The sequence below is a fragment of the Nuphar pumila genome, chromosome 17 (genome assembly GCF_984573655.1).
Source record: "Nuphar pumila chromosome 17, dmNupPumi1.hap1.1, whole genome shotgun sequence".
Lineage (NCBI taxonomy): Eukaryota > Viridiplantae > Streptophyta > Magnoliopsida > Nymphaeales > Nymphaeaceae > Nuphar > Nuphar pumila.
The window spans coordinates 67555717-67571658 of record NC_143265.1 but is presented as its reverse complement, the minus strand read 5'-3'; the positions used below and the strand labels follow the sequence as shown (position 1 = coordinate 67571658).

The window sequence follows — 15942 nt, the reverse complement described above, 5'->3', positions numbered from 1 at the left end:
TTCACCCTCCACGATCCCTTCTCGCAGTAGCTTCCAACTCCAGTAGCAGTGGCACCTAAAGAATATAAACCCCAGTGAATCAAACTCCTTGTTTGGTTATCACAAAAAAGAAAAATTTCCCATTATGTCTAGCTGGCACTTGGAGGCATAAAAAATGTTGAAGAAACTTGATCCTTTCCCAACGCTGGCTCCACTTGTCTGGTAGGAGCAGCTAGTGCACGTCACCTTGTGTTGGGACGTTGCAGGTTCAAAACCAATGGTATAGTTGGATAACTGGTAGGGGGTCTGACTACCCCCAGCTTGCCTATCAAGAAAAAAAAAAAGAAAATCCTTAAGATTGGCAAAGATGTTATGCATCGTCCAGATTTTTATTCTTAATACAAAAAAAGTGCCCCCTTCTTAGGGTAATTTTAGTAATTCATATAGCTGCCTAACATATGGCAAGTTTACATTTAGCCGCGCCAGTTTTCAAATAGTTAAGATAAACACTTAAGACTTTGTTCAATTGACTGCATAGGTTACTTTTTATATCACCTTGCTCTAGTTGATTCTTTACTTTTAACCTTTTCTGTTCTTTAGATGGCTTGAATGTCACTTTTGCAGTTTCTCATTTTGTAGTTATGGTTAAAGATAAACAAGCAATTTCAAAGGATAAAAAAAAACTCAAGCAATCATCTAAGCAATTAGTTTTGTTTTTAATATTTATTGAGGGAAAAACTTGGTTCAAGTGGTGGGCCCTAGGAGAGGTAGACGCTCTGCTGTATGGTCCTATCTTGGATATCAGACTAATGACATCCTTCAACTTGAATGTATTAAGACGACCCACCTAGCTAGATGTGCTAAGCCCTTGTTGGCATCTAAACAATTTATCTTAAATACTTGAAAGATCAGATAAACATAAAGTTGCCATGATTATATATATAAGCCTATATGTAAAGAGTAAAAACAGCTTCCAATATGAGATTTTAACTGGATTGTAGGTATAATCGATTGTAGCAACCGCATGCAAAATACAGAATACAAAAATGTAGTTGTTAAAAGTCATTGTCGATCACTGTATCATTGCCCTTAGAAATCTCATAGATTGTGAAAGTTTCTACCTTCAAAAATGATGCTCAATATGATTACAAACAACCAACATACACAATATTTACACAAAATAAATGAAAAAAAATCCATTAAGCAACATCTAGTGATGCTAATTTATCTTAAGTGGATCACATATAGCTCTTGGTAAAGCATTAAAAAGGAAACATAGCACATATAGTGAATCATAACCAAATGAGATCAAATGAAATAGCTGGATGGTAAGGTCGCACAATCATAACCAAAAGGTCTCAGGTTTGAATCCCATGGGCATACTAAAAAAACAAAAAAAAAATCTTGAGTGAAAAAATGGGCTTGAGATTCATTTCACTCAATCCTCATGGCAGACATTATACCAATATGATGGTGCAGACATCTCCAAAGCTTGCTGAAAGGGTTTATGACACTCGGTAACAGTTCATGCATCTCATTGCCTACTAATTAGGTTTTGCTGCAAAAGCACAAGTGCAACTTTGTCTCAAGATATGATCAAGGACAGCCTAGCCTACACAAATGCTTGTAGTGTAGAATGGTCGTTCCCAAACAGCAATGGAGAACACAAGACCCCAAAAATAACCAGAAAGCTTGATAAGTGATAAATACACATCTGCAGCATCTAAAAAATCCATTTAATTTACAATGTTCTAGATCAAGCACTACAGGTAGCACCTCTGTGAACAAGTTTTTTAAGAGCTTCAAAAATCAATGGTCCACAATGCACCAAAATTTTATAAATGAAGAACACCATTTACATTTAACTAATTTGATTCCCCTAGTAACTGGGTTTTTCAATAGCTTAAAAAATCATTTCTTCCAATAAATGAAAAAGAATAGACTTTCTGGCTGAAAAGGCTCCACTTTTATTCACCTCACCAAATCCTATTCTGTTAACAACTGAGAAATTTGCCAGTCTTGTTTTGATGAGGGGGAACCAGACAAATGAGACACTCTCCATTATTTACAAATAGGAAGCAAACAAGCAAGCAAATATGTTTTACACTATGTTACCGCGACACGGCACCTTGGGTGCCGTACCCGTGTCGACACGGGTACTGGTACCTGGACACGGCATTTGCCGTGTCCTATATTATATTTTCAATATATAATATACATTTTCAGTATATTGTAGATATATAATATATATTTTTCAGTATATATTTAGCCGTGTTTTTGGAATTGCCGTGTCGTACCCTCCATACCCGCACCCGTACCCGTACCCGTACCCGTACCCGTACCTGTACCCGTACCCGTACCCGTACCCGTACCCGTACCCGTACCCGTACCCGTACCCGTACCCAGGTGACATAGGTTTTACAGTAGAAGGTCATGATCACCAATGCAATTCCATTAATCATAGGCCTAACAAAGAATACATCAACAATCAAACAAATTCACAGTAAAAGAAAGTTCATAACCACCAATAAGTCCCCACTAAACAAACATCAAAATCGTGTAATTCCAGTAATATTACTCCTCTCCTAATGCCATTAAGCATCATTAGTTAGCAGCCAGCATGGTTTCCAGCTTCAGTCATTAACCCCATGCCATCGAACAAGCATAATTCACCACCAGCTTTCCGTCAATCCCGAAATTCTATGTTCCAGGAGGAATCCTTATCAAAAAAACAGGTCGATGAAAGAAAAAGAAAAATAATAGCAGAAAAAGGAAAAAAAAGACAGAGTTATGATGCAAATGTGGTGCACGATTACAGGCCAAGGTCAATAAGCATGGCCTGAGCCTCCTACAAGAACGTGAGTCCAGGATCAGCCGGTATATAAACTTCCACAAGTCCATCAGGCCGACTGAACAAACAACTGATTTTAAGTCAACTGGATACTTGTTTGAGTAAATTTGCTTATTTCAAATATCTTTTTACCTCATGTTAAACATGATGGAGTTTATAAATCACAATGTTATCCTCCGGCTCCTAGCTAGTAGAGAACACTGATATTCAGAGGTTTGATCAATAGGAAGATAAGCAGCATCACATGAAATAAAATTTTTATTCTATTAGCTCAGTGAAGATTTTCCCTGAATTTCCCTAAAAAAAAGTGAATGTATGAATCAATTACAAGCTTACATTGTATAGGTCGATCACCAACTCGTCAGGATTGGGTGAGAAGGCGCTGTTTATATACACAAACTATCAATCAAACAAAAGAAATGCATGAATTTCCACAATTTAATGTCATAGGTCATTCCATTGAATATATATATAGGTCAGACCAACTATAGAAAGGGAATAAAGAAAAGTACAAAATTCATTACCAGTGTCTCCCTGTGTAGCTGTTTCCGCAGAAAATCAATGACCTTTGCAAACTTTTCTGTTCCTGTTATCTGTTAATTTATAAAATTGAAGGAATTTCAGCTTTTCTATGAGCCATTAGGTACTAAATTGTCTAGTAAATTAGAAAGTGCAGTCAGTATTAGTAGGCAATCTTCTTTATCAGAATGGAAACACAACTTACAATTTGCGAAATAATAAGTATAATTATGTTATTTATCATTACCATGGCTTTCCTCTAACCAGGACATGTTTTATTGCTAAATATGGCATGTCAGATGTATCTTTATAGCCATCATAACATTGATAACAGAAAAGCATATTTAATTGAGGGAAAGCGTTATGAGAATATGTCATAAAGGAATAAGTACAAGCTACAAGTGAATACAATATACAAAAGACGACAGGCAACCCTCATTGAATGAAGGAATCTGTTTCTGCTGGCGTATAGTGGGCAGAACATCCTTTAATGATATTTAAATATGTCGAGAACAGAGCAAAACAAGGGAATCAGCGAATTCTTATTTTCTGACACTTGACCGATAAGGAAAGGAAGCAAGCAAGGAAGGATGTTAAGGGAAGGCCTATGACGCCTAGAAATGTTATGAAACAACACAACAATGTATGTAAGTGCTACACAACTATTCAAAGACGTCAGAATAGATACATGTAATGATGCCTAAAAGTTCATGTGACAATGGATCCAAATGTATGCAATGACACATTCCACAGTCATCTGAGGGACGTCAGAATAGATACAAGTATTGGAAAATTGGTCTAAAAAGACCAATTTATGTGCTGAGCCATCGATTCTGACTGCTCAACACATAATTTGGTCTTTTTGAAACACTTCTAATGAAAAAGAATACGTTCTCAAAAAGTACACTTTTACTCATAAATTCTGAAAAAACAGTGGATGCACCATTCTCTTACATTATTACTATTCACCAACCATTCTTAAGTACACAGTGAAACAAATTAACATGACTCACATTATTCAAATCTAATTTCTAAAATTTGAAAGTAGTAAAACATTATCATGTATAGGAAGGAATCATAACCCACCTGCGCCAATACTAAAAGATATATAATTTTTATAACAGACGATGGATAGTCAACTGAATAGTGTAGCAGAAGACATTCTGTCCCATAGAATAATCACTCCAAAGGGGCAATGGCGAAGGTTTGACTCAATGGCAGCAAAGCGAAGAGGGAAGACTGTTAAAATATGATGTATATTTATATATATATCTATATATATAGATTACGACACATATACATATATATGATATATATATGTCTACGTGTCTATCTATATATATAAATATATATATATATATATATATTTATTTTGTAAAACCCGTCAGGGGTATTTCTGTCATTTCACCTGTACACGCATATCATTGATATGCTTTTTCTTTTCTTTCTTTTTCCTTTTTTTATTTTTTAGTTTTTCTTTTTTATCATTTGAGAGGGGTCCACATAGAGTCGTTGGACCCCTCCAACGGTCATAAATATGACCGTTGGAGGGGCTCCAACGACTCTATGGGAGCCCCTCCTTGGGTCCCTTGCTGTGTATAAATAAGGGGCACAGCCCCATGTATTTTCTAAGTTTCTTGTGAAGCATTCTATGAAGTGAAGAATATTTTTTACCTCTTTTTGTGCTTGACCACTTTTGTGGTTTATTTTGCCCCTTTGTGGCCTCTTGTGTATGTGCGTGCTTTCGCTTGAAGACTTTGCTCTTTTCATTAGGCACTTTATTACATGGTATCAGAGCTTGGTTAAGAAGGCTTCATCGGATTCTACCTTGACAAGTAATACCTCTCCTCTCTCTTGTCTTATTAATTTGTTTTTCTAAATGGCCAACAAAGATGCAAAAATCGATCTCTCATTCAAATTGGATGGGACCAATTACCGCATGTGGGCCGCCGCTATGGAGAATAATCTCAAAGGTAAAAAACTTTGGGGTTACGTATGTGGAACCATTCCGGAACCACAATTGAAGTTAACTAAATTTGAAGGAAATGAGGAAAAAGCTTTGAATGAAGAAGAAAAGGAAAAGGCTATTCTTGATTATTCTTCTAAAATGGAAGATTGGGAAAGTGAACATGCTAAAATCTTAGCATGGTTCATGAATAATGTCGAGTTGAAGATTTGTGCAAACCTTGCAAAATTCAAAAAGGCTAATGAAGCATGGTTTGTTATGAAAGGCATGTACACCCAAAGAGACCTTGCTAGGCATTTTTTTCTACAAGAAAAGGTAAGAGCTACCAAGCAAGGTGATATGAGCATTAGGGACTACTATAGTGCCCTATCCTCTTTATGGGATGAACTTGTCCTTCTCGAACCACAATGGGAAGGAAGTGCTATTGCTATGAGACAAGAGCAAATGGAAAAAGAGAGGTTCTTTCAATTTATTCATGGGCTTCGTCCCGAATTTGAACAACTTAGAGGATCTCTACTTCATAGGGCCTCTACCCCTCTAAGTGATATTTTGGCCGATTTATATCAAGAAGAAACCCGTTTGGCCTTGAAAAAAGATGTTGATGAAGTGCATGCCGTGTCTAGACCCGGCAACAATGTAAGAACATATAAACCACCACATTTTTGGAAGAATAATGGTGGTGGAGGAAGAAAAATTATTTGTCATAATTGTAATGAACCGGGCCATATTCGTCCCGATTGCCCTAGATTCAAGAAGAAGGTGGCTTCCGTGGGGGAAACTCCACCAATCATCAATGAAGATTCAAAGAAGGATGGTGACATAAAGGAGTCCATCGCTCATCTAACCGAAACTCTTCAACAATTTATAAAGATGAACGCCTCTACATCATCCTCCTCACCTTCCACTTTCGGTGCCGCCATCTCCTCTTTTCCAGGTATGACCTCTTGGATTCTTGACTCGGGTGCCTCTTTCCATATGACTCCAAATGCATCACTTTTATCAAAACCAAGTCTCAATAAATTTAAATCATATGTATCCACCGCCGATGGAACATCTTTAAATGTTGAAGGTATTGGAAACCTTGAGAAAACTTATGACCAAAACAAAGATTTTTTTTTTCCCAAAATCCGAATTATTCCAAAACTTAATCTAAATCTTTTTTCCGTCTCTCAAATTACCGATTTTGAATATAATGTCTCGTTTTCACCTACCCATTGCTATGTGCAGGATCTCCGGTCCGGGAAGCGGATTGGGCAAGGCCATAGAAGAGGGGACCTTTACTATATGGATTTTTTGTCTTTGCCATCCAAATCATTTTGTAATCACGTTCAATCCAAAGATATTGAGACTTGGCATAAGAGACTTGGACACCCTAGTATTTTCAAGTTGTATCTTTTTCCGTTTTTGGAAAAATTTTGTAATACAAATACATTTACATGCAATGATTGTATTCTTGGGAAAATTCACTCTCTTCCATATTCTCATAGCAATTTTGTGTCAAAAAGGCCTTTTGAACTTGTGCATTCTGATGTATGGGGACCGGCACCCGTTATGTCCAAAGGGGGCTTCTCTTACTATGTTTCTTTTATTGATGATTTTACTAGATATACATGGGTTTACATTATCAAGAATAAATCTGATGTCTTCATTAATTTTAAAGAGTTTCACGCTCTTGTTCAAAATCAATTCCAACACAATATAGCCACTTTTAGGTCCGACTCAGGAGGAGAGTACATGTCTAAAGATTTTCAAAATTATTTTAAAACAAATGAAATTTTGCACCAACGATCTTGTCCTAAAACTCCGCAACAAAATGGTCTTGCGGAAAGAAAACATAGACATTTAATCGAAACCACAAGAACTCTTCTTGTGTCTAAAAATGTTCCTAAAAACTTTTGGGCCGAAGCTCTTCTTACCGCAACATATCTTGTGAATCGTATGCCCTCTTCTTCTTTAAAAAATGTTTCACCATTTGAAAAACTTTTTAAAATTACTCCTGATTTTAATAGACTAAGAATCTTTGGATGCAAATGTTTTGTACTTAATCTAGGACAAGATAAGTTGTCACCTAAAGCTATTGAATGTGTGTTAATTGGCTATGGTGAGAATCAAAAAGGCTATAGATGCTATGATATTCGAAACAATAAATTATATGTGTCGAGAAATGTAAACTTTATTGAAGATCAAAATGGTTTCGATATCCACACATCTAAGGAAGACATCGATTATTCTTTTCTATTCGACTTAGCTCCTAGGATTGAGTCTCCTGAGGCAATTACTTGTGATACTAGTTGTGATGGAATTTCACATTATAATGATATACCACAACATGAGAATACTTCCCAAAATGATATAAATATATATACCCGGCGGATCGGAAATGAACATCAACCTGCTATTGACAGATACTCTCAAGACCTCTCTTTAGAAGAATCTATTGATAACAATCCACCTAGGAGATCTTCTCGTACTAGTAGGCCACCACAAAAATTTGTGTCTTATGAATCTTTTTCGCCGAATTATAGGGGTTGTCTCATGTTAATACATTTGTATTATGAACCTACCTCATTCAAGGAAGCTAAAGATCACCCACATTGGATTGAAGCTATGAAAATCGAATTAGAGGCTCTTAACAAGGCCCAAACCTGGAGCATTATTCCTCAACCTTTAGGAAAAAAAATACAAAGCTCGTTTGGTTGCAAAAGGCTACGCCCAAGAATATGGGATTGATTATGAAGAAACCTTTGCTCCTGTAGCCAGAATGACTAGTGTACGAACCCTAATTGCTTTAGCTTCCATCAAACAATGACCGATATATCAACTTGAAAGATACAAAGCTCGTTTGGTTGCAAAAGGCTACGCCCAAGAATATGGGATTGATTATGAAGAAACCTTTGCTCCTGTAGCCAGAATGACTAGTGTACGAACCCTAATTGCTTTAGCTTCCATCAAACAATGACCGATATATCAACTTGATGTTAAAAATGTGTTTTTAAATGGAACTCTGTGTGAAGAAGTTCTTATGGACCCTCCGCCGGGTCTTGAAATTGGGAAAGGTAATATTCTAAAATTAAACAAAGCTCTCTATGGTTTAAAACAAGCACCCAAAGCTTGGTATGATCTTTTTAGCAAAGTAGTTCTTGATAATGGTTTCTCCTTATGTTACACAGATACTGCTTTGTTTGTTAAATCTTCTAATGAATACATAACAATTTTGTTATTATATGTTAATGACATGATTATCACAGATAATGATAAGAAAGGTATTGATCTTATTAAAAACATTCTTAAGAAAAATTTTGATATGTCTGATCTGGGTTTTCTAAGGTATTTCTTAGGAATTGAAGTTGCATACTCCCCCAAGGGGTATGTCCTATCTCAAATGAAGCTTGCCTCTGACATTATTGCTAAGTCTGGGTTGACAGATGACAAAAGGGTGGAGACTCCAGAAGTGATCAATGCCAAGATGAGAGCCAATGATGGCACTCCTTTAGCAGATCCCATGCCTTATCGTCAATTAATTGGATCCTTAACATATTTATCTATCACCAGGCCTGACATTTCACATGCAGTTCATAGTGCAAGCCAATTTCAGACTGCTCCTACTACTACTCACATGGCAGCAGTAATGAGGATTATCAGATAATTAAAAAATTCCATAACTAAGGGAGTATTCTTCTCCTCTTCTTCACCTCTCACTTTACTTGTGTATACTGACTCTGATTGGGGGGTAACCCCGATGATCGTATTTCTACCACAGGTTATTGTGTGTTTCTTGGGGAGTCACTTATCTCCTGGAGGTGTAAGAAGCAGCGTAAAGTTTCTCTCTCGTCTACCGAAGCAGAATACCGTGCGATGGCCACTACCACAACTGAGATTATATGGTTAAGAAGCTTACTTAAAGATATGGGTGTCTCATTCTCAACTCCTTCAAAGCTGTGTTATGACAACAAGAGCTCCATCTATATTGCTAGCAATCACACTTTTCATGAACGAACGAAGCATATTGAGATGGACTGTCATTATGTTCGAGATGAGTTCCTACGCGGCACTATTCAACTCCCATATGTTCCTACCGAATATCAGTTGGCGGACTTCTTCACCAAAGCCATGCCTTCGCATCGCTTCTACTTTCTCCTTAGCGAACTCTCGGTGATTTCACCATGCGTTTGAGGGGGGGTGTTAAAATATGATGTATATATATATATATATATATATATATATATATATATATATATATATATATATATATAGATTACGACACATATACATATATATGATATATATGTCTATGTGTCTATCTATATATATATAAATATATATATATATATATTTATTTTGTAAAACCCGTCAGGGGTATTTCTGTCATTTCACCTGTACACGCATATCATTGATATGCTTTTTCTTTTCTTTCTTTTTCCTTTATTCTTTTTCCTTTTTTTATTTTTTAGTTTTTCTTTTTTATCATTTGAGAGGGGTCCACATAGAGTCGTTGGACCCCTCCAACGGTCATAAATATGACCGTTGGAGGGGCTCCAACGACTCTATGGGAGCCCCTCCTTGGGTCCCTTGCTGTGTATAAATAAGGGGCACAGCCCCATGTATTTTCTAAGCTTCTTGTGAAGCATTCTATGAAGTGAAGAATATTTTTTACCTCTTTTTGTGCTTGACCACTTTTGTGGTTTATTTTGCCCCTTTGTGGCCTCTTGTGTATGTGCCTGCTTCCGTGCTTTCGCTTGAAGACTTTGCTCTTTTCATTAGAAACTTTATTACAAAGACAACACATTTACAATGCACACTGAATTTTTCACTCTCTTCCACAAACAATCCCCCATCTCCCTCCCCCCCCCCAAAGGTGGGGTGTGTGTGCGCACGCGCGCATGTGAATTCCTTCTGATCTTGTGTAGGCTAATATTTTATGATCTAACATAAGACAACACATTTAGGAAATTACCAATTTACCATGTTACCCATTAAAGGTAGTCACTACCTAATTTCATGGTTTTCAACACAGCAAACTTCCAAATTAGTAACATTTGATTTACACGTCTTAAAAGTCAGGTATCTAAAAGAAATAGCATTTTTAAAACCCATAACTTTTAAGAGGCCGAGCACAACCATAATCAGCATGTACATATGCATATTTTTGAACTAGGGGGCAAAGGCAACCTTCAGCCACCATATTACATTGGATATGGAAGAGGTAGTAGAGAAAGAGAAGAAACGTTGACATTGAATCCCTTACAAACAGGGACAAATCAGTGAAAAAGGATACCATCCATTCCTTGTTGGTGGCATTGTTGGGGGAGGACAGGGATTGGAGCAATAGTTAGGTATGGGCATCCAAACATAGCTCCAACCTAGTCCACAAATGTTAATCGAATTAAACAAGTGGTGACATGCTCCTAGATTATTTAAATAAGATCTTACATTGTAATTCTGTTCATAGCTGCTTTATATCAGGGAATAAGCAGCAGGAGGCAAATCCAAAGAACTAACAAAAAAAAGAGAGGAAAGAAAGGGTAATTTACATATAGACACCTAATGTATGGCGAATTTACATTTAGATGCTCACATTTCAAATATTAAAGATAAACATCCAACTTTATAAGAAATAGCTCAGATGACCACGAGTTACTTTTTATTCACCTAACTCTAGTTGATTCTTGAAAATGACAGTTTTAACCATTTCATGAACAAATAAAATGGCGGTTTTTTTAGAGAAAGAAGATTATCAACCAAATTCTCATCTCCAAATGTTTCTGGACAGTACCTAGGAATGACAACTGTCTGTGGGCTAAAATGGTAGTGACATGAACCAAAATATCTTAAACAGACCTGCTCTGTGCTATGGATGAGATGGCCAATTCAAGAATTACTAGAAACAAGATGGCACTTGCCATTGTTTTGCTCATGTCTCATAAATTAGAATAGTGCTTGGTGTTTTGCACTATCAAGAGAATGATGTTCCAAACATAATATGATGCAACCAAAATGGCATAAAGTTCTTTAATCTCCTGTTATATTTTCTTCATGTTATTAACTTTATCTTTGCCACCATTTCATCCATGGTTAGCAATCTTGGTGAGTTAACTTGTGAATCAGAAGGATCAACTCGAGATTGGCCCATTGTCGAATCAAAATAATACTATACCTCGTGTTTAGCATAAACTCAGACTTAGTTTCGTCATTAGCTCATCTAGCTTAGTTGATTCATCAACCCTCTCTCTTTGTTGCTACTTGAGATTGGCCCATTGTCGAATCAAAATAATAGTATACCTCGTGTTTAGCATAAACTCAGACTTAGTTTCGTCATTAGCTCATCTAGCTTAATTGATTCATCAACCCTCTCTCTTTGTTGCTACTTAAATAAAAATCACCCCTCTATCAACTCATTGAGCTAACCAACCTGAGATATCCAAGTCAATTTTGTCTGATCCAATACCCAGCTCTTAGATTGAAAATCATGATTTTATCCAATGTTGTACGTATCGTTACTATTTATAATATCGATATGATATGTACTCGTATCGCAATACGAATACATATCGTATGTATCGTATGATACATGCCTGTATCGTACGATACAGAGTGTATCATATAATATAAGGTTAACACTCTTAAAAAATGACAAAATCATAATTTTTCAGTTTTGGGTTTTAAAGACCTCTTGAGGGATGACTCTCTCATTTGTGTAGAAGTCATTAGAGAGGTATCCACGCACCCTAAGACTCGTGAGAACGATTTGGGGCCGATCTGTACACAAGTGAGAGGGATTTTGCGGTTTGCTAAAGTAAAAGTGCATTTCTACCATTTTTTCACTCAAAGAAGTAGGTTAAGGTAAAAAATCTTTATTAAGAGTAAAATTACAAAGCTACCCTCTAAAAAACTTTGCCTTCGGGAGGTGCTTCCCACCTACAACCCCCAGCCAACTTACCGAGAAGTTGAATTTGCGAAAATTAGAGATTTATATAAAGGTAGAAATCAGGCTCCACACTCCAACAAAGATGGAGTAAGATGATCTGGCATGACAATGAAGCACTAAGTAATAAGTGAAAATCGAGGGTAACTATTGCCATAATAGTTTTTTTATGTAATATGAAAGTACGAGTCTTGTGGCATGTTCTTAATTGCAAGATATTTAATATTTTGCATTGTTCTTGTGAGATATACATGCAATGTTATCTATGATTTTATATTAGTTGATGTTTGATGATGTCTTATGCAGCTCATAGAGACATAAAGGATTCATATGTGGTTTTATGGTTGTATTTTGTGTAATTCATCATTGTTTCATGTGATGATTTTTTTAGAATTTTTGTTATTTTTTTTCTGATTTTCTTGATTATTTTGGATGTTTTAGAAAAATTTTATTAAAAATTATGATATTTTACGGTACGATACGATATGGTCTTAATTTGAGCCCAATCGATACGGGTAACAATACGATACTTACCTTGATTTTATCTCCTTATAGATTCTCCATTCAACAGTATCTTGAACAAGTATGCTATTGGCTAACCATCTTCATCAATTACAAATTTTGTATGGATGAGAGCACTTCTCCCATGCAAGGATAGAGTCCCACTAATCTTTCCCTTCATTTTTTCTATACTCACAAAATGTGCTTTCCTCATCATGCAAAAATATCACATTTTCCTTCTACCACAACTAGTGAATATGATTCTCAAAGCCCTCACATAGCACACCCACTACTGTATGAAACAGAAGATGAATGGCAAGAGATAAAGCCACTTCATTAAGTGTAATCCAAAATGGTACAAGGTATAATCATGTTGTATATGCATTCCTACAAATGGTGATAAACAAGAAAATGATCGAAGTTTCTCACAGGTTAAAGTTGATTATGGGCCATATGAATCGATCCTTAGAAAGATGAACTTCCACCAATTCAAACCAAATCATGTATCATGGATTTTTAAAAAGTTACATTGAATTTACTGCCTTCAATATTAAGAGCACACCAAGGAAGCGAAAACAACTAAAAGAATTCTTTTGTCTTCGATGAAAAAGGGTTATAAACCACTTGTAATATTAGGGTGGTGGGGAGTGCGTGCCAAGGTTGCCATCCAAGGCATCAAAGATCTAGAAGTCAAAATGTTACCTGCGTGCCAAGGTCATAATGCCCCACAACCTTCCATGAGATTCAAAGAGGTAGGGTTTCTGATAAAAGAAGTCATGGTAACAGAGTTTAGAGATATTTAAGAAACAGAAAAAAATGTGGTAACAGGTAGCTGATCGCTCAGATTCAACTCCAAAAGACACAAAAAAACCCAATTGTGTTGGCCTTGAGGATCCAAAGCAAGGGAAAGTGGGAGGCAAAAAAAGGGTACTTGCCTAGCCAGATAGGGAACAGGCCTAGAGTCGCTAATGGAAATCTATCATCACAATAGACATCTCTTATTAACAACTCCATGACCAACTTAAAGCCTTAAAGATTCTAGGGATGTCCTTTGCGATTATGAGCACAACCAAGGTTTTAAAATCAATCTAACATGCCACTTGGTTAAATTGGGTAATAATCCAAAGCTTTCACCACCCATGCTTTTCCACTTGATAGCATAATGGTTATGCTCGTTGAAATAATGTTCCAAACAAGAAGATGACAGCAGAAATGAACTTGAGTAAAATCCTTTATTCTTTCCTTTGTGTCTCATTAGCCATGCCAATAATTGCACTATCTAAAACATGTTTTACCCAAGGTTGTAAAAGCCACATCGTAACCTGTATCGACCGGGCCCAAAATAAGATATGCATTGTATCATATAGTAAAAAAATCGTATGTTTTAAATAAAAATAAAAAATCTAAAAAATAAGAAAAATCTAAAAAATTCATAGCACAAGAAACAATGATGAATCACATAAGATAAAATAATAATATCACATAAGACATCGAACATTTAATAATCAAGATAATATGCTATAAATGGCATGCGTATCTCACATGAAAAATGCAAACTGTGAAACAATATGCATATTAAGTAACGAATCCAAGCTAATAAGTCACAAGATTCATAATAATGTGGGTTTACATGAACAAAAAAAATAAGTATAAAGTGTTTTTTCAATACTTAAAATTTTTACATAGCTAATTTTTTTCAAAATTAAAACAAAAATGAACTAGATAACGTCAATCATGAGTATCATCATCATCTTCTAATTCCTTTCTTTTGCAAAAAGATTCCCTAAGTCACTCTTAAGCTCTTTAGGGATGAATACCAACTAGCCCCCATGGGGCCTTATATGTTTTGGAAAAAAAAAATTGAAATGAGTGCACTTAAATTGCATTTATAGCGTATCTTAAGATACACCCCATATCGGAGTGTATCCTAAAGATACAGGGACATATCTTAAGATACGGGGATGTATCGTAAGATACACACCCATATCAAAATAGGGTTGTGTATCGTATCGAAACACCCCATATATATCATCGCGTATAAGATACTGATACTTGCAAGTTGCAACATTGGTTTTACCAACTCATGCTGTTTGGAATTCATTCATCCCCTTCAAGATCCCCATACAATTTAGCATCAGCAATTATCAGATTGAAGGATCTAAAATATAGATTGCATAATTGTTATCTCCATCCATACTTCCACCGAATAACAAAAATCACAAATGACCAGACTTAGATTCTTGGCATCAACTGCGGTTTGTCTGTTACACGGGCTGCAAGTGAGCCTAATTTGAGAATGCCAGATTCGAACAACACGATAAACCCATTACAGAAATACAACACATCCAACATAACAACAAAAACCGTTCAATGAATCCAACAATTTCAACAAAACTGGTCTACAGATTGATCAAAATCCCAACGAACATAGAAATTAAAAAGAGAAGACAGAAACAGAAGAAAGAATACAAACCGGTTTCAGTCTTAAAGTAATGCAAAGAAGAAATTCAAAGAGGAGGAATACCTTGAATTTGGATTGTTTGAGAATTGGCGCATCGCCAGTAGCTTTCAAATGAACAACGACTGCACCAAAGGAAGACGGAAACTAAAGCGTTAAGACGACGACGATTAAAACACTAAACCCTAGAGGACCGAAAAACCAATCCAATTATCTAAAAAAAAAAGTATCCCAACTTATCCGACATTTCTGGGTAATTGGGTGCATCTAAAAACATCATCTCAGGAAAGGCCGCCGTCTATTTCCACAAACCCTGAAACCGAAACAGAAGGAAGCGGGAAACGAGATTCCACCTTTATGGACCGAAGTGGGCGATTCCACCGCCATTTCCCAGGAGATACAGTTTACGGGAATTCTCGATTTCCGGAAATTTCACCGATCCGTCAAGAATTTCCTCCCTCTTGGAATTTCCTTGTCAGGGTGGCGTTTGACAGCTCCGTGGATTATCTGTGATTAAAAAAAAGAAGCCACATGAGATATCCTGAAATAATTTTTTAAGAAATTTTCGTATAGGCGCCTACCTTATGAGGAAATTATATTTAACCTCCTGTGTGTTCAAACTTTTAAGATAGGCGCGTGACATATTAACAAATTCCTCAGATTATCGCTCGCATTAATCTCCGTCTGAATGAGAGACGGAAATGGTTAAATGTGATGCAAAATTACATGTTTATAACTTGCAAATT

The 15942-nt window shown here is 36.2% G+C and overlaps 1 protein-coding gene across 7 annotated transcripts; it reads right to left on the bottom strand.

The window, feature by feature from the left end:
• Positions 1 to 2395: 2395 nt before the first annotated feature.
• On the bottom strand, positions 2396 to 15704 carry LOC149812097 (ubiquitin-like protein ATG12). Of its 7 annotated transcripts, none has more exons than XM_089993477.1 (6): positions 15550 to 15704; positions 15263 to 15321; positions 3355 to 3423; positions 3167 to 3229; positions 2963 to 3017; positions 2396 to 2698 (listed from the first exon to the last, which is right to left on the bottom strand). In XM_089993477.1, the coding sequence occupies exons 1-5, from the start codon at positions 15581 to 15583 to the stop codon at positions 3000 to 3002; spliced, it is 243 nt and encodes an 80-aa protein (XP_089849603.1). In that variant the 5' UTR covers positions 15584 to 15704; the 3' UTR covers positions 2396 to 2698; positions 2963 to 2999. The 7 variants fall into 7 exon arrangements, with proteins under 7 accessions (XP_089849603.1, XP_089849602.1, XP_089849600.1 ...); XM_089993476.1 differs by having other exon boundaries at positions 2396 to 2679; XM_089993474.1 differs by having other exon boundaries at positions 2963 to 3013.
• Positions 15705 to 15942: the final 238 nt, after the last annotated feature.